Source organism: Pipistrellus hanaki (assembly GCF_964339955.1).
Source record: "Pipistrellus hanaki genome assembly, chromosome: 16".
Lineage (NCBI taxonomy): Eukaryota > Metazoa > Chordata > Mammalia > Chiroptera > Vespertilionidae > Pipistrellus > Pipistrellus hanaki.
The window spans coordinates 6090159-6110326 of NC_140518.1; the positions used below are offsets into that span (position 1 = coordinate 6090159).

General features: G+C 43.3%; 1 protein-coding gene across 5 annotated transcripts in view; it reads right to left on the reverse strand.

Annotated features, from left to right (window-relative positions):
- Window positions 1-682: 682 nt before the first annotated feature.
- The window catches only part of MAP2K6 (mitogen-activated protein kinase kinase 6), a 97152-nt gene continuing 77666 nt past the window's right edge, over window positions 683-20168 (reverse strand). For all 5 annotated transcript variants that reach the window (XM_084862378.1, XM_084862381.1, XM_084862377.1 and 2 more), the window contains exons 11-12: window positions 15974-16019; window positions 683-12186 (exon numbers count right to left, since the gene is read on the reverse strand). In XM_084862378.1, the coding sequence (XP_084718504.1) occupies window positions 12109-12186; window positions 15974-16019 (124 nt within the window). In that variant the 3' untranslated portion in view covers window positions 683-12108. The remainder of the gene's footprint in view (window positions 12187-15973; window positions 16020-20168) is intronic.

A 20168-nucleotide genomic window follows, 5' to 3' on the forward strand; every position in this document is an offset into this window, starting at 1 on the left:
CGTTATCTATCCTGCTGTGAGGGGCATAGCCAGCATTTGACAGAGAGAGGTGGTTGGGTGCCTTTTGCCATGGTCACTGTCTTCTCAATCTTCAAATTGTTGTTTGAGTTAGTTCATAGGTTGACACAACACTGAACACGACATACGCGGTATGAAGCTGTACAGACACAAGTACACACAGCCAGAGGCCAAGTTACAGTATCTGGAGCTTGTCCCTTCCTCCTCGGCCTGAAATGGAAGAATATCCTGAGACGGGAAATCAAAGTGTAAGCTCCTTGTGAACAGAGGAGTTCAGGTTTGACTTAACCTCTCAGTTTCATTTTCTGTCTGAGGTGGTAAGAGGGAGTCAGAGCGGTCACCACAGGAACCGTGCAACGACCACTTAGTTCCACACCCCAGCCATTTCCTTGGTCAAACATACGGATTTAAAGAACTATTTTGTAGCACATGGGAACCCTTCCCTTTCTTCACTATGCTCTTAGATCAGGAAAGAGGAGGGAGATTATAAAGATGATTTTTATGAGATATTCTGGTTGGAAATTTTACTCCAGATTGATCTATGAAAGGCAAAATGATCCCCACCTTTGGCAATGATTATCATTCCTTATTTATTTACTGTTAATTCCTTGTTTATGAACAGATGACTCTTCATGAATAAGGACCCAGGGCAGGTGGCCCCTCGAAATGTTAAAAACAAACATGATTTATTTAAAGCCACATTATCCCTCAATTCAACACCTTTCAGGTAACCCCATAAAAACTTAACCTACATCACTACAAATACTTGCGTCTACCCTAAGTCTCGCGAATCATCAATTTCATTAGTTTAGGAATTTTAAGATAACATAAACAATGATAAAAGCAGTAGTTCAAAAGGGAAAAAATGACAAAAAAAAAGCACACAACCTGGACATTGGGAAAGCTAGGCTAAAAGGAAAACGCATAGGAGCAACCAGAGCCAACAAAGCAAAGATAACAAACGATGCTCACCCACACACAAAAATATATATATATATTTTTAAATATAACCCTGCAGTTTGACTAAAGTTATAAAGTTATAGTAATAATTTTCATTTTCCCATACAATGTCTAGGAACATTTTCACCTTAAGAAAGTCTCCCCACACATTTCCACATGGGAAACAGAGTTAAGTGTATACCCCTGATTCTTTCTTCTCGCTTTTACAGCTCATGAGCAAAAGTTCCTGGGGTTACAACAGAAATGTAAAGTTCCATCCCACCCACATCCTTCAGAGATCTTTATTTGATGAACTTTGAATGAATTCCATCCTCGACAATTCAGCCCTCCTCATTCATAAGACAAACACATCACAATCCATGAACAAGAGATGGTTTCCACCAGGGACAGCGAGCAGCATGCTATACGTGGCAGGAAAGATGAGGGATGCCAGTTGATGAAGGAATCCACAACATGGTAACCATTCTTCTATTTCCAACTCTCTTGAGACACAGTGTGGGAGCTGGGTTTCAAAGGCCATGGGTGCACAGCCCTCCAGTCTCCTTCCAGAATATTTCAGGTATCAGGGAAAGATAGCAGAGCCTCCTAACAAGCATATGGAATTACTTCATTCTAGCATCAGGGGATTTAAATACCAGGCATGTTTTCCCTTGCCCAACAGCTGTCTTTACAATGAACATGACGTCAAAACAGATTTAAAGCACAACAGAAGAAAACAATCAGTCATGTATATAAATACAAGAAACGTCCATCATATAATCCACGCAAGATAAGGGGAAAAGTGGGGTTTTTTACCTTACAAAGATCAGATTAATGAGTGGAAGCAACATTCTCAGAGATAAAAATTGAAACACGAAGCTAGGGAAACCCACCTATTTTCCTAAAATTCTTGTAAAGTTCAATTTCATATAGAAATTAGATCTAGCATCTCATCGAGATTTTTCACAAAATATATAGAAAAAAAAAGTCCCTGTATTTAAATGAAAAGTTTGAACTACATCCCTAATACCCCTTTCAGCTTTTAAATGACCCAATGGGATGATAGGGAATATGTTCCAATCTGGAAGTTAATTACAAAAGAAAACATTTCTCTTCTAAAAATACCTGTTATTTTTATAAAACATCATTTCCTCATTTCAGTTCATATAGAAAATCGCTATATGAGTTTCAAAAAATAAACTGAAACAAACACAGGAGAAATGTGACAGGTAATTTGTCTGAAATTTTTAAATCAAACCTCCTTGGGTGGCTTTTACACAGAGATTGGCTGAGAACTCTACAAATTTTAGCCTGCTGTCTTTTTTTAAATCCTCACCTGAGGATATTTTTCCATGGATTTTACAAAGAGTGGAAGAGACAGAGAGAAACATCGATGTGAGAGAAACACATCAGTTGGTTGCCTCCTGCACATGCCCTGTCCAAAGCCCAGGCCCACGCCAGGTGGAGCCTGCAACCGAGATACGTGCCCTTGACTGCAATGGAACCTGTGACCCTTTGGTCTGCATGCCAACGCTCTATCTAGTGAGCCAATCGGGGTAGGATACCAAAAGTCTTTTTGACATATACTGTGTTCTGAGATGGCTGCTGTCAACTCTAGCTATTAAATTTAGTTTATTGGCAAATGAACCATGATCAGAATTCACCATAGACTTGTGTGTGTGTGTGTGTGTGTAGGAGGCACCTTATACGATTCCATTGACATCTAAGCATTCCCTCATGTTTAGTTCATGACAGATAAAAACCACCATGGTTTTTAGCATCCAAAGACTGTACTTTATTCCCATTACCTGTAACCTTTGTAAAATCCAGCAACAGTAATCTATCAGCTTGAGTCTCAGATCAACCCCTTCTGTGTGCCAAGATTGTCCAAAGAGCTTTTACCTTTCCCTACATATGAATGAGCAAAAATTACAACTCCTGCTCTGCAAACAGACATTTAGAAATTCTACTGTCCATGGAGAGCTCAGGAGTCATGCAGCCCTGTCCCAGAAATCAGGTGGTTTTCAAGCACTTTAGAAAAAGAACCAATTTAAGGATCAATATGCATGGCCATCACATATTGATCTTTGCATTTTCTTTCAAATGATGCAGGCTTAAAATAAATGACCCTCTCTTCTTGCCCTTCCTCCTGCCTCCAAACTCTCTTAGCAAAACCCGAGCACTCACAGGCATTGTTAGCTACAACATTTTCCAGATTCTTGGGCTCTTTAGGGTCTTCAAGTTGTCACTTCATCCAAAGTTCCCAAGCTTTGTATAGCCACAGAGACTTCCAGCTAAAAAGGAAAATATTGGTAGCCAAATGAATAGTCTGAACGGGGGTTGATGAGGAGCTCAGATGGACAAAGGTGACCTTCAACACACTCTCTTCCCCTTCCCTTCACAATAAGACATCCTCGCCCTCAGGGCACCACTGATAAAGCCAGGAAACAAGTTCTGCGCTCTTGAGTCTTAGCTCCCCAAGTATTGGACATGCACCTGGACACAGAAGTTTGAGACCAAAAGAAAATAAAAGGAAACGATGACTTTTCCACACAATTCACTGCTGTGAAAATTCAAACGAGCTTTGAGTGTTGCTTTAAATTTGGCCTTCTGCCTCTTCTAGTGAAGACTGGTAGTGTGTTTCTATGCACATTCACAGCTCTCTGCACTGTGGGAAAAGCATGCTCATCAGATGTCCACCACTCTTCTTAAAGCCACCAGAACTAAAGAGAGAACATCCCAGTTTTGTTTTTCTTCAGCCAGAAAGTAGCTGATGGATGGGTTGTATACTTTCCAAGTGTGGCCTCACCCCTCTAATCGGTTACCTTTTCTCTGAGTGCCATATTTTAAGATGGTGACTCAGTATTGTCAACACTACCAGGGAAATGAGAATATTTTCTGATATCCAAATCAATACCACTCTCTGAATCTTCCTAAAGTTCATTATTTTTAGAGGAAATAATAAAGGTTTGGCTTCCTCATGGGTTCTTCCTGAAAAAGAAAAATCTCTACAGTAATACTGAAACTAAGGTAAGGGTTATAGACCTGCCTTCCAACTTCTTTTATCAGCTTGCTCGTTCATGGGTTTCCTAGCTTAGCACTGATCTCTGCATTTATCTTTTCATGATTTCACTTCACAGTTCAGCTTCAAACCCCAAAGTCCGATGACAATCCCAAAGGCAGTGGCCTCACTTGTTTGTTGAAATAGCTTGCAGACTCCAACACAAACACTTGCAGTGCCCAAAATGATGTTAACCACTCATTTCTGGCCACAATAGAATATGACTTAAGAGGAAAATTACCCAACCCAGCTGCTCTTCCTTCAAAGGCCCAAGGCAAGTTTTATTATAAGGTCTAATATTTTGAATGTGGATTTGGCTAAAAGTTCCCTTAGATATTTTTTTTTTTACAACTTTCAAGATTCTGGGACAGAAGAATCCATGTGGGTAGTCCATTCAGAAATGCTAGTTCTGAGTTTTTATATATGAACATAGTCAGTTCCTTTCCCCTGTGTTAAGTCAGCCCAGGTCATATGTGATGGGCAGAGGAATAACAAGTACATGCAATCCAGGAAAACAGAGGAGACGATGATGGCCTGGCAGAAGCCACACACACGAGGGACTCCTCAGGAAGTTCTGTTTCTTACAGCAGGACACAAGGAAGTGCCTGAACTTTTCCCTGCTTTCCCTGAACTCAGTCTCCAAGCCGTAAGAGCATCAGCTTCATTCCTTGAAAAAAGCCCTGAATCCCAGAAATGCAAAAGTATAACCTGGGAAGACCCAGGCATGCCGGGATTAACTGCCTCCTGTCCGTATCTGTCCACATGGACAACTATAATAAAGGAATACAAAACAAATCTCCCAAGATCTAACTGCCACTGCCCAAGAGTAAAGATTTTTCTATGTCCTAGGTCAGTGGTCGGCAAACTCATTAGTCAACAGAGCCAAATATCAACAGCACAGTGATTGAAATTTTTTTTGAGAGCCAAATTTTTTAAACTTGAACTTCATCTAATGCCACTTCTTCAAAATAGACTCACCCAGGCTGTGGTATTTTGTGGAAGAACCACACTCAAGGGGCCAAAGAGCCAAAGTTTGCTGACCACGGTCCTAGTTCAAGTGATAAGACAAATAACAGAATCTGACAACCTTAAGGAAGTAGCCTGGATGTCTTTGAAATACATTAACATATGCTATGTTACAAGGAGAATATTGGTTTCTTTTCAAAAACACATCCCTACCTCAAAGTCCCCGACCTTGCTTTGTGTCTCTATCTAGGCCCTTGTTCACTGCAGATAGAAAAGAGGCTTTTAGAGAAATTTTGCTTGTAAAAGGAGTTTGGGTTGGGAACTGCAAAAACAAAACCCCAATTTAAATCTTGATTCCAAATGACTCCATCCAAAAACCTGCTAAAGTCAATGATATTTGCAGAACTGTACACCGTGACTCTCTAAACCCCAGAAAACTGACCCATCCTCTCTGTAGACACCAGGAGCAGGAGGCAAGTGATGTACCTGGTGGCAGGTGCTTCGCCAGAGAAGAATTTCATTTTGAAGGCTCTGGAATTTCATTTTGTTTCCCCAGGTAAAGAGAGAACATTCTTTTAGGTAAACTGCTGGATGTAGGTATATCTGCCTTCTGAAGGAGTTCCCAAGTGTCATCCTAAGTGTGATGTATGTTTGCCTGATGATGCGGCAGGGAAAACAAATGTTTCTGAAGAATAAAGAGCTGAAAGCTCTAGGTAAGAAGTGTTGTATTGGTCTGGAAGAAGACAGAGACAGCGTGGGTGACTGGCAGACGAAGTTATCTCTATGGCATTCTGTACAGACAGGAAGGTGCCCCAAAAGAATTGTGCATACAGAAGGTGGAGCCAATTAGCCAGCTGTCCCATAGGGAAGACAGAGCTTTCACTGGAGGCTGGAGGGCTCAGGCCTGGCAACCCAACATAATCAGCCAGGCCTGGCAACCCAACATAATCACATGGGGGAAAGGCCATTTTGCTTAGACCCCTTAAAATAGAAAGTTACTGATGATTTAAAAGAGGATTGAGGCAAAACAGACCCATTATGTCAAGTCCAGTGATGGTGCTCGAGGGATAGGCCGAGGTCCCCTGTCACAGTGAGAGCTTGGAGCTCCAAGTCCACTGACAAGTATTTTGACCGCAAACCATTCTTTCTTGTTTCCTTAAAAGAGGCCCAAATAGATGAGGTGGATGACTTGGCAGATGGAAAGAATTTTATCTGCCTTCTGCTTCTGATGTAAGTATGGCCTCTCAAAGTCTCAAATCCTAATGCCTCTCAGGAAAAGGGAAAGCCAAAGGATTAGTGTCCAGCTTCGTGATTCCCCTTGCACATAAATCATACCCGAAGCAAAAAGCAAAGCTAAGAGACGGAGAGTGCAGTTAATGTCTACGGGAAGCGTGCCTTTTATTTCCAAGTTGAAGTAGGTTATGTTAGTTCTTGCAAAAAAGAAAAAGAAGAAGAAGAAAAAGGCCAGTAGGACTCAATTCAGTCTGAAGAAAATTGTTCCCTTGGCTTCAACAGAAAGGAGTACTTACCTGAGGGAATCAAGAGGCAATTTTCATGGGACTGAACAGTCCATCTTTCTGAATCCATCTCCCTACATCTACATCTGTCTTCCTAATCTGCCTCAAGAGCAACTGAGCTAAAGCCTCACTCAATGGAAGAACTCTATACACAGAGTTCATCAATTAGAGTTTTGCATTTGGTAGCCCAGGACAGGCGTTAGCACACCATGACCTAGGGGCCAAACATAGCCCATCATCTGATTCACTAAACAAAGTTTTATTGGAACAGAGCCCTGAGATCATTCACAGACATATTATTGTGGATGCTTTCACACCCACCAGTTGCAACAGAGACGGTATGAAATACAAAGCTGAAGATATTTACTGTCTGCCCCTTTCAGAAAACGTTTGCTAATTCTTGGTCTAGAATATCAAGTTCATGTTCTGCAGAGCAGAGGTTATTGACCTCATGGGGTCTTTACACTGTACTCCTTTCCATCCCCTCAAAAAAAAAATGTTCACGAAACTACATGTTCCATGTACAATATGCATTTTCCTGGGGATAAGGTACTAGCAATTAACAGATTCCCAGAGAAATCCAGAGTACCCCAATTTAAAAGTGCCTCTAGCTACCAGCACATTTAACAGTTCTAATACACACACACACACACACACACACACACACACACACACACAAACACACACACATACACACACACACTCCTAGATGAGAGGAATGCGGATCTTCCAGAATAAAGTAACTTTTTTTTTTCTATCAGGTTTCCTCTTTCTAGATCAATTTGGACATTTTTCCATCTGAGTTTGTATATGTTCAGAGGTCCAAATGAAAACTGCATTCTACTTGATAATTCAATAAAAATGGAAGACTCCTTGAAGCCAGCAAAGCTCCCTTTAATTACATAACTAGACACTAAGAGGGCAAAATCCCCAGCACAACAGAGGTTTAATTCATGTTACTAGATCTGACAACCAGCTCCAATGAATTTTATGAATATAGGAACTCGACCTTTGAGGTCAGAGGGGGCTATATCACCCGCAAAGCATTTGGGTAGGAGAGAGAAGCAGGCATCCACTGCTCTGTCATGCAAAAGAGAATGCGTTTTGTTAGACACGTCTAGAAGAAGCAGAGTCGTTTCTGAGCAGAGCTAAAGTGGCCCCTTGGTCACCAAAAGGATTTTTGGTGTTCAGCTATGAAAAGGTCATCCCCTCCCTGACCCTTTGTGATTATACTCCAAAGATACGAAGTCCACTGCATTTGGAGAAGCCAGGGCCCCCCTAATGCTGGGCAATCACTATTGCATTTTCTATACTATGACCTATGGTGTGGCAGCAAAGGAGGGGAGAACTTCTATTAAAAAGCTAGTCAACCACATGCAAGCAAAAACAATCAGAATGATGGCGAAACACAAAGAGTGAAGTGATGCAGAAGATCGAGTGGCCAAGAATTCCATTTTGAGGACCACCACCTTGGACAGTGCAAACATCAGGATAACGTACATTGATGATCCCCAAACTGTGTGCTGAGACATACTGAGGCAGGGCAGCGAACTCACCAGATAGTATGAATGTGTGAAAGAAACACAGCAACATCTGCAGGACGTAGCACAAACCACCATTATTACATTGTTTGGACCTAGTTATCTAATAAGTGGAATTATTAAGTATTTATTTGGGCACCATGAAAAAATTTATTGAGACAACCAATGGCACCATGAAGAGAAAGTTTGGGAATCCCTGGTATATGCTTTTTGTGTATGTGTGTGCGGCTTGGATGTTACAAGAACAGTCAAATACGCACAATTGTGAGTGACAGCCATATGCCCATTTTCCATTTCAGGAAGATAGAAGCTGCTATTTAATCAACTCTTTCTGACTCTATCAGTGGGACACAGCAGTCTTTAGAACAATGGACTGTTCCTCCATATCAGGGCTGTCAATCATGGCCAAGAGATGAAGGCCATGTCTGAAATCAGAGACAATCCAACTGATACTTTATCATCAAACCTATGCATTGGGTGATTTCTTTCTCCTTCAAAGTCATCAATCTGGAAGACTCTACACTTATTCCAGGAAGGTTGAAATTACTTAAAAACAAATGCACACTTTTTTGGGAAATATACATTTGGAAATTATCTTCAGAGCCCATTTATGGTTTTTAAAAAAAAAAAACTTGGTCATAGTAAAACTTCAGCTCTGAGGGCAGATTTGAATTCTAGAAATTGTCAAACATAGCTGAGAGCTAACTCTGATAATGAAAGGCAGATAAAGCAAACAAAAAAAACACCTCATAAGAATTTTTGTCAAACAAACTACTAAGGAGCAATTATAATATGATTCTGCATGTTACACAGATGGGAGAGGAAATGAATTCTGAAGACTTTTCTGAAAGAGAAATGGAAAACATATTTTAGCAACAATATTTATATAAATATACAGTCTTTCATAGAGGCTACTCCGAAGGGCAATACCCATTGATGCATACACTCAGAAGGCACTGTCTCAAAGTCATGCCCATCAGTTTTTTGGCAAACATGGAAATCAACATGGAATGACAATTATATGATACCCAGAAAAAAAAAAAAAGCATGATTCTTTTGTAGAGATACACTGACTTTCTACTATACTGATAAATACAGACAGAGCTAATATTCTGATGATGCATGCTTTTCTCTCTCTCTCTCTCTCTCTCTCTCTCTCTCTCTCTCTCTCTCTCTCCAGTATACACACTTTGAATAATTAATTCCAATGGGTTAAATTTGAAAAGAAAGAAACATCAATTGAGCTATAAGTTGTTCAAGTGTGTATGTGATTTTGAGGACAATATACATATACCTGTACATGTACATATATATACATACATATGCATGTATGTATTACCAGAGACTCCCAATTTATATCATTTTAAATATAGTTTATACATCTCTATATTTTAAAATTAGTTGTTTATAACTTATAATACAGTTCTTTAAAAAAGCACATTCTACAATTTGGACTTGTAAAGCTAGGAAGCCATTCTACTTTGGTACATAAGATACTTAATCACCATGTAGTACAACATTTCTCTGGGGAAAAGACATCCCAGTTTTCCCATCAGTCTTCTTAGGAACACGCCTTCTCTGACGGTAAGGTGTCCCCACTGACGAGGACAGAGAAAGAAGTGGGGGCTCCCATTCCTCTCTACAGACCCTCTTCATGCTTTGCAAATGTTCAAGAGAAATGTGAACTCTCTTTTTAGGAGGTACTAGACCAGTGTTCTCAACCCTGGCACACACCAGAATCACATGAGTGGCTTGTAAAAAACACTGACTCCCAGGCCCCACCCTGGACAGATGAAAATCAATTCCCTGGGACCCTGACAATGACGGTGTTCCCAAGCTCCCAGCAATTCCAATGTGCACTGGGGTTAAGGACCATTGACTTACTCCTCTGATCCCCAGTATGGTAACTAACTAACTCCTTCTCTATCCCAGTGTGCAAGTCCAGGCCCGGGGCTCACTGGCTAGAGAGGTGTACACATGAGAAACTCTCTTGGTTAAGAATATTTCCAAGTAGAAACTACACTGAACAACAGGTAGGAGTGACCTGACCCAGACCAGAGAGATGTTTTGCTTTACATATTTCACAAAGCTGTAACGGGAGGACCTCAGATTTGTATCTACTTCTGTCTTTTTGCATACGATGGATGAAAAAGCAAAAAATACAGTTGTGATTGTTTCTTTCTCTCTGACTTAGAGAGGAACTTGCAGATGGGGGACAGTGGGTCTGGAAGGGAACAGCCATAATCACTAGGATTACACCCCTTTTCTGGTAGAAAAGGATGGAGACAGGGGAAGCTTCAGAGCAGATGAACCTGGTGCTGACTCAAACAGGTATCTCTTGGAATTGGAAGCAAAGACCTGTGTGACTGAAATGCCATACCCACTCTGGGCAACTGCTATGAGCCAAAGGTCAAGAGCAAAGAGAAAATGCAAACAGAGAAAAATACATGATTGCACTTTGAAATCTAAAAAGGGAAGAAGGGGAGGATTTGAGGGAGCAGCCTTCTCTCCATATTTGTGAACCTGAGGCAAAGAAAGAAACAAGAGTGTGTCCTCTTCTTCCTTTTTTCATCTAAATCTTCTGCCTCGTATTGCAAGAGCCACCTGGTCTTAACACAAAGTCCCAAAGCAATGTCTCCTGGTTGTATTTTCCCTGTGGGTCACTTCACTCCTTGATCTTCGAGGAACCTAAGCCCCAAATCAGAGGACGCATTGGTGTGTTTGGCTGTGAGGAAGAGTTCTTGTCTGCTGCTGACTCAGCTAGCTAGGAATTCACTGCGGAGCTAGCCCCGTCCTGTGGAGCAAGCGCCTGCATGCTACTGAAGAAAGATGTGCCTCAAGTCAAGTCGTGGAAATCTGCCAGTCCATTCCTAGGAATTAATCCACCCCTCCATTATCTCTGCATCTGATCAAAGGACACCTAACTGCCTTTCATTTTCTCCTACTGCAACCCTTCCATGGTTAGTAAGGCTTCTTAACTGAATAAAACAACAAAAACAACCAAAAAAAGTGAATCCATGAGCTACAAGGCAATTCTGGGGGCCTGTCCATTGTAGGAGGAGCAATAGCAGAAGGAACCAATTCTCTGTGTGGTTTGAAGTGTTATTTGCCCTCGTGATTGACGAATGTCCTCCTTACTGAGAACAGATGTTCACAGAAGCCACTTGGCCAAATGTGGGACTTATCAAATACACACACACACACACACACACACACACACACACACACATATATACACATACATAAAGAGAGGCGGTAGGAAAATCACATCACAAATCACATTCCATTAAGACTACACCACAAATGTCAAAAGAACCCAGTTGGTTACTCTTTGAGCTGTGAGAAAAGTGACTTTATGTTTCCCAAGTCGGGAGAAGAGTCTGACCAGGATACCTTGCCACCGCACCTGGAATATGTGGTGAGGACCCAGGACTGAGCAGAAATCTGAGAACATGCGGCAGCCACAACAGCTGAAAACAGATATTTCACAAGAGGAGCTGCTTGTTGATACTTTTATAATACTCTTAAAGATGCATATTAAATAATTTCTTCTGGACCACAGACACAATTGAACTTAAAACATAAAAGCCCTATAAATATTGACGACCCAGCCTTGTCTTCTGTGTCTTCCTCCTGGCATAAAATGGAATCTTTCCAACCAAGCGCTTAAACATAAATATTAAAATAATAAGTGGGACAGACTATAGGTCTACTTACAATGTCATCACTACTGTAGCACCTTTTTGACCAGGGCCAATGCACTCATTTTGCAAAGAACAAAGCATCTGCGAAGCTTAAGGACTCATAAGACACATCATTAAATATTTAATCACCTTTTTAAGTCCTAAGCTTTTATCATATTTCATCCATCTCTAGGCAGTTCAATCTATACTATAGATTCCAAGGCCCCTTTGGGAGGGGGGTGGGGGAAATTGGGAGAAAAAAGCCTTCTGAGAGGCAGGGTTAAATTATCTCAAGGATGAGTTTCTGTTGGCGCTTTAGTGACCTTGCTTCATCCCGTAAACACACCAATCCACAGGAGGGTCAACCGATTGAGTCCATCGTTTTAGTCTCCAAGAATCGATTTCACAAAAGATGCCACGTCTGTTGCTTTGGATTCGTGTAGAGTGAAAAACGGATGTTGCTGGGAAAGAGAAGAAAAAATACATGGTATTAAAATTTGTCACTGATGAGCTAATTCACAGATCTATTTGGTAAACAAATCAATAACCCTATCAGGGTTACACTGGACTCTTCCTACCTCATCCCAAATCCAGTTCACACCTAGTGATGCAAACATTTTTAAAGACATTTCCTCAGAGTTGCCAGTCTCCCATTTTGATATGTCCCCACTACAGAGGACCTAGTGCTTAAACACATACTAGTATATGTAATTAGGCTACATAAGATTCTATTTATGGTAAAATACAAAGACAGTCCAAACTCTAATTTTTACATTACCCAGCCCTACAAAGAACTGTTATACTGCTTCAGCAATAAAATAATTAGAGGTTTCACAGATTTATGCACAGTCACTTCTCAGGAAATGGGTGGTAGAATAAAAAACCAATTTTGCAGGACAGAAAACGGGCAAGGCACTGCTTGCCCTTGTCCCTGGAGAGCTGGTTTGGACTCGAAGGGTTAACAAAGGCGCTTTCTAAGCCACATTGATGGCCACGAGTTAGACTTATGTCTGTCTCTCTTGAGGAAGAGTTGATCCTTCTGGAAAATAATGTGGACTGTCAAACTGCTATGGGTGCGGAAAACGCAACTCGGAGATCCAAGATGGAAAAGCCAAAGAAATAGTCTCTATTCACGCAGGTCACACGAAATCAACTTTACAAGAACATCAAGTCCAGCACTTTGCTCGAGGAATAGACACGGTCTGACAGGAGAGGCCATGCATTTCAAAACAAGTTTGGAGGAAACAAAGCCATTTTCTCTGCACCAGAACTGTCTTCCCTAAATAACTCCATGTTGTTACAGCAACTGCTCGACTGTACACTGGAAGCTTCTACCTCTAATGAGAAGGAGATACATCAGCTCATGATCTACAGTTCTCACAGGGGAAATACAGGCAGCCAACAAAATCAAGAGGCACAGTCCCTTCAGGTAAGACCTGAGCCGTGTCCTGCTCCCCACTGCCCCTGCCACCCAACATGGCCACCTTCCTGATTGCCTGCTGGTCTTCTTTCCAGCAACTGGTGGAATGGCTAACTATGAGCCCTTTTGCATGCAGATGAGTATATATGTGACTCACTCTGTCCCCCTGACTTGGGATTTTAGTTTACAGCCTTCATGCTGCCCAGATGTAGCGTTTCTAATTATATTGGTTGTAAACCGGACAGGAGGGGCCGGATGAGTCAGCCCTGCGGGGAACTGAGTGCCCACCCATGGAAGTTTTAGGAAACAATGCAAATGGGAGAGGAACAAAACAAATATAAAGCTCCGAAGAAGGTAAGTGGTCACCGCTCAGTATCAGGACACAGAACATGGGAAAGGCGTTTCGCTTTGGCCCATCTGAGGACAGAGGTTGGGTGTTGGCTCGGAGCCTCAAACCCACGAGATTAACTGAAGCTCTTGATGTCGGATCCTTGGGCCTGAGCTCTCTGGATAAGTAAATACAGCGTTGCTTCTGATCACTAACCACTCACACAGCACACTTACCACGTGCTTCCCCACCATGCTTATTAGCTTCCCCACATCCCCTTGACATTTGGCGCTCTTTTAATATACTTCAAAGTCTTTTACTATCAAAACAGGACATGTGAAACCTCAGATTATCTCAGCGACTGCTTCCCAGGCCAGCCAGCCCGTCTTTCCTCTCTTGGTTCTGTTGGTGGCTTTTAGTTCAGTGGATGGAGCCCAAGTCTGTGAATGAATTCAATAACCTGACCTGACATCTCTTTATATAAAAAAAAAAAATTCCCAGACATCTTCCAGTTTATTCTCAGGCTGGGGAAACGCAATGACAGCCAGAGGGCAGAGCGGAGGGAAGCAGGCAGGCTTGGCAGGACGGAAAGTGTGACTCGCCTGTATGTGTGGGTTTGGAGGCTGTAAAAGGTTAGGGGGGAACCCGGGCCCTTCTATAAGCGGTGCACTATGAATAGCAAGGACAGTGACCGAGGGATGAGCAAATGAGGCCCCAGGAAATCATTGCCAGGCTGGGTTTCTCAAAAAAGGAGCCAGGTACTGGAAGGAAAGAATTCACCAGTGGCTGCACCTGGAGAAAACATGGAGTTCCAGGAACATAATGCAGGAGCATTGGGGCAATGCAACCGCCAATGGTCTCCACGGCCTACGAACAACACCGTACCCCTCAGGAGGATGGTTTTATGGGGTCAATCATCCTTAACACTGCCATTCAATCTAGAACATCCCAGTGCATTTGGAGAGCACAATCACCTACCTGGGCGAACACTTATGTTGCCTGGTTACCATTTCTGGTGGTTATCATCTGGGATAGGGGTCAACCACTGGTGGTCCAGGGGCCAAATCTAGCCCACTGCCCATATTCCAAATAAAGTTTTATTGGTACACGGCCACACCATTTGTTTACATACTGACTATGGCTACTCTCACACTCAAACAACAGAAGTGAGCAGTCCCACAAAGCCAGAAACACTCACTATCTAACCCAGTGTTACCCAAACTTTTGACATATGTGTACCCCTTCTATAATTTTCGTAACGCTGAGTACCCCTCGTACTCATGAGAATGTGGAATGAAGCGCAGCTAAGCACGGTGCAGTGCATATCCCCACCAAACTCCAGTGCAACGCGTACCCCCACCAAACTCTTCCCGTACCCCTGGGGGTACGCATACCACACTTTGGCAAACACTGAAACCTTTAAAGAAAAAGCTGGCTGGTCCCTGCTCTAGAAGAACAAAACCTACTGAGTCGTGTCCCCCAATGGGAGCCTGAGAGAACAAGCAAATGAGATGAGAGGAAAGCAAACACACCCACTCAATCCAAGTTAGAAAGAAAAACACTTGCAATTTCTATAAGAGGTACCTGTCTGGGTTGGGGCCTTAATTACAGTGTCCTTCACCTGAAAAAGGGATTTCTGTCTTCTTCTCTACCTCTCCGCCAACTCCTACAACCTAAGCAATGGCCTCTCAGCAAGCGCTTTCCCAACGCTGAAGTCAAAGCGCTTGGACTCAGAGTTTCCACTTAAAAACCTCAATTCCACAGAAAAGCAGAGAGCAGTAATGGCCTTAAAAGGCAAGTCCAGCTCCAGTCCACAGAGACTAATGCCATACAAGCAAAGGGCTGCCCACACAACCTGACAACAGCAATATGCAGACCACAGAAGACCACAGCGTTAGAATCCACAGAGAAGGTAGAATTCAACACCGGCAGCCGATGGATGTAAAGTTAGAAATCAGCACTTTTTCTTTAGTGTTTTCCACTGAAACCTCTGATAAGAGGTCTCTTAGAAGGAGAAAAAAAAAAGTTTTGCATTTTAAATCATCAGAGACATATAGGAACTGTTCTTCTTTTACATGGAAATACTGACAAACAAGGCAAGCTTCCAATAGGAGTGCAGGCTCCATAGGACCCCACGGGGACCACTCATGACTGTGGCACTGGATGTGAAATTCATTCTATTGCTCTGGGGGTTGCAGAAGCAAACCAAAATGGGGAACCCAGGGCAGAATGGCTATTAAAAACCTGATTTGGGGGTGGGGGGGGAGAGATAGTCAACCTGCATATGCACTATGCTAGGATTTTATTAAGCATTACTCATCTTTTCCCTCTCGACTGGGGTCAAATGAAGGGCCCAATGCACAGCTTTATTCCAGTTATCACTATCTCAATGAGTCAGTCAGCTCTTCCTCTATGGTTGTTTGATTGTGATTTAGGTCTCAGATACTTTGTCACTACCCACTGTTAGTTTGGACATGTTTATGATGCTAACAGTACTCACCATAAGCTCTGGATATGTTGGCCGTTCTTTGGAATTCTTCTTCAAGCTTAAAGGGAAAAAAAAAATAATCACATTAAAATCTAGAAATCACCTTCATTTTCACTAGCCTAGGATTTTAGAACTTGTAGAAAACTAAGCACAACCTGCTTTAAAATACATACTGAAACCAAAGATCTCCTATGTTCCCTTTCCTCTTCTCTTATACTTTCAAGTTATATCTTAAATCACTCCGCACGTACCTTACGGGAAAGAACAGGTGTGTGAGTGTGTGTGCGTCTGTATACTTACTTTCCTTTGGCACTTTACCAGTGGCATAGAAACTAGCTTTTCTGATCTAAAGCCATTCTATTTCAAAATACGTATCTACCTTCCTCCAAAAACAATTTGTACTCTACCCGCACTGGCAAAGAAATTGGCAGGTGTTCCTTATATTATGTCTGTTATCTCTTCCCTATCTCCAATACCTTATTCTCCTTGCTCCCAATCCCCTGAACATATAATTTGCTTTTATACAGACTTAGCTGAACCTGCCAGAGACAGAAGCAATACTCCCAACAAAATGTCTAAGGTAATGCTGCTTGTTTCCAACCAGAAAGAGAACGTCATGGCCAGTGACTTAGCAATTTTTCTTCTTACAATACTTTGTGGTCATGCACTCCTATCAAGTGGCTCCCATTCACTGAGCTGTCTACAGACATGGACATTTTAGTAACATTGGATATTCAACAGCAATAAAACAACCATCTCAACAGACCTGCCCCTGCATGTACCCCTGAATCCATCCCCAGCCTCACAATGGGAAAAATAAAAATAAAAGAAGTGGTTTCTTTGGAGTTGGAATCCCAGGTTAGAGAATGGAGAAAAGGATGATTTCAAAAACTGTTATTTGCCAGGCAACCTAAAGACTGCCCTTGCCCATTGGGCCACAAAATCGGACATGAATGGAGAGGAACGTGGCCTGGTACTGGTGGCAGCTGGGACCTGTGTTCATAGTTCACACTGAGCACATGAGGCCCAGGATGAGTGCTGCTCCAGCCATGGAGCCCGACCATGAGGAGGGGATGGGAGCAGGAGCAGAGCCATAGGAGAGTGGAGTAGTTGAGATGCTTTGAGACACTGTGGCTTAACACAAAACGAAATGAAGGAGAAGAGGAAGCTTTTGAACCAAGAACTTAAAGCAGCCTACCAGTTTATTCCAGGCAATGCTGTGGGTAGAAGAAGCCAGGGAACCTGAGACAAGGTACAGGTAGATGTGAGGAGAGAAGTTTCAGACTGGAACTGAGGGCTGATCTAGGACCTAGCGACCCCAGTGACCAGACCACCTATGAGAGAAAGTTTCATCTCAACGGAGGGTACAAGTAAGAGGGGATCAGAAAGAGGAATTATCAATGATGGAGGGTAGACTGACATGGGAAGATGTGCCTGGATGATAAATGAGGCCTTGTCACTCCCACTCAGGACTCTGGGTGTCCCTGTCTCCTGAGCTCCCACAGGGCTCTCCTGGTGATTCCCAACAGCAGAGATCTATTTGGTAATGAACTTACCATCTCTTTTCTCTTCAGGTAGAAGAACTTAAAACTTCCGGTTTTTAAGGACAGGTAATTTTAAGTCAGGAAGAGTTTGAGAACATTTCTCCAGTGTTTTGTTTTTTTGTTTTTTGTTTTTTTTTAATCTGTCTAAAGAAAGTGTGGGAAACTCCCCCAAGTGGATCCATCATAACGGGTTAAGGACTCCTGAAATCTGGGCAGCAGGCTCATTCTCGACTTACAGCCACTAATCAGGAAGCTCAAAATTGACCGTGAGCAGCACTGCAGTGTTGACAGACAATATGTTCACAGCAAACCCAGGCTGTTTACTGCATTAATGTGACGGATAGAGCCCACTCTATCTCCGAAGTCGAGAACACTCCACAACATGGCCTCGGAACCACACGGCACTGTGTCAGGTGAGGGGGAACGGCACTTCCCTCTTCAATAGGAAGCGCTTGAAATTCAGTCTCAAATAACGGCGGGGCTCAAGGCGACACTCATTTCTTTGGGATCTGAGTCAAGACTTTTGCATTTTCAAGCGGGCCTGTCATTTTCAAGCGTGCAATTAGCTAACAGCCCTAATTTCTCGTCCAAATGCCACAACACACGCTCCTGACCGTAGCCGACACTGAAGGGCCGCTTCGAGCTCTCCTGAGGATTGCTAGACGCGAGTTTGTGCTGACTGGAGGATTTCTGTCTGCTTGAACCCGCCCCTCTCTTCCTCCCAACCCTCCATGGTTTCCAAGAAGGCTAAGCGGTACATCCACAAAATAAACACACACCCTGGCTCTCAAGCCATACATATGTCATAAGCTAAATACATAGCCTGTGCCTCTTTTACCGTCCTTCCTGAACAAGTTGGGAACTATATTTGCTTGTCTCTGTTTTATACTAGTTCCTCTGAGTCAGACAGGGTCAATGTCCGGGTGAGCCTCCAACACACGCCAACGTGCCCCCAGGCAGGTCAGCTGGGCAGAGCCTCTTGCACCAGCTGAAGGGGGAGCAGACATGAAGCCAACCTGTGCTGGTGTTCTCAGGGGGTGGTCTCCAGGGAACTCCGTCAGTCCCCAAGCCTGGAAACTAGAGGAAGGGGGTGCAGGGAACAATGTGAGCCTGCAGGGATCCCATTGCCTGGAGAGACCCATTTGGTAAGCCTGCTGCTGGGCTAGACCACATGGCTTCTCTTATCAGACTTCTCTGGGATGAAACGCTGAACGAGGCATCCAGGGTCGGCACGACTCACACCAGGAACCCTTGAAAACCCCTATGATAGGAAAGCCACCTGTGGGGGCGAGGGGAAGAAAACCCCATCCAGTAGTCCCTATTTCAAAGGAAGTACACCAAGGAAGGGTCGGACAGTCATTGTGTTTTTGTCCTTCAAGTTCATAAGAAATAAATGCCTTAAGGTGTTCTTTCCTCCACCCCTCTCCTCAGGATGATGTTTCTCTGATGTCACTGCAAAAGGAATCAGCGGCTGGAGCTCTGGGCTCTAGAGCTAACTCGGCTGTGATGGGGATCGCCTGTGAGTACTCCCTACTCCGCCCCACACACCACACCCACTGTACCCCACACCTTCCATCCGAGGGCAATGGCTTCCAAGTGGATTCCTGGGTGAAGTTGTATGGAGCACCACTGTGATGTCATCCAATGCTTGGGGAGTACGCCTCGCACGAGACTCACAAATGCTCTGATGGATAACTAGGCTAAGGTGACCAGACGTCCCGCTTTTGGTGGGACAGTCCCGATTTTTAACAATTTGTCCCACATCCCGCATCACCTTAAACTAGGCTGTAAACAATATTTTCTTCTTGGTCTACAGTGTAGATGTAGGCGCCAAAAGCATAGATAGAATCATCTTGAAACTTGATAAATCCTCCACTTTCCAAATCGGGAGTCCTCCCTTAACAATAAAGAGGTGGGCCTTTTTGAGATGCGTTGAAGAATCAAGGCCTCTGTCATAAACATATTTAAAAATTCATGGCAATCACTCCAAAAAGGGTCCTTTCATGAAGATGTGCCTCAAAAGCACAGTTTTCTAGGCAGGAAAATGGAGAAGCCACCACAAAAGGGAGCTGCCCTCAGAGGCTGTGTCCTTCTCTCCATCGGGGAAGAGGAGGGGTGCCCTGAGGTTACAATAATTGTCTCACTCTTTCCACCCAGCCAGATGAAACTTAAAATTCTCAGTACTAAAACTAGTCAGACGATTAGACTGCCACGGAGGAGGTAGGCATCTGCGAGCTATTACATACGAAAAATTACAATGCTTCCACAAAGACCTGAGCCATTCATAAAATCATCCCGCCAAAACACAGACAGACTACGGCAGGCCACCCTCAGACCTCAAGGGTGACGTGGGCTAGAGCTAACACAAAGTCCCAGAGGCCACAGACAGTTGCTTTGTCTCACGATGTTTCCCAATGAAAGCTGTATTCAGAACGCTTCCTCCACAGAGCATGGAGGCCAAGGAGCATGAAGACGCTGTACCTCCAACAGCCTTGAGTTCCCCAGCCCCCACCTCAGCAAAAGTAGCCAGCACTGGTCCTCTCCAAGAGTCCCAGCTGGGCGGACCCCTTCTCTGATGCCGCCTCTCCCATCCCCCCCATTTCTCCCCTGCTTCTGCAGGATGCCCAAATAAACTCTCTTGGCTCCATTCTGTGCTGTCCTTT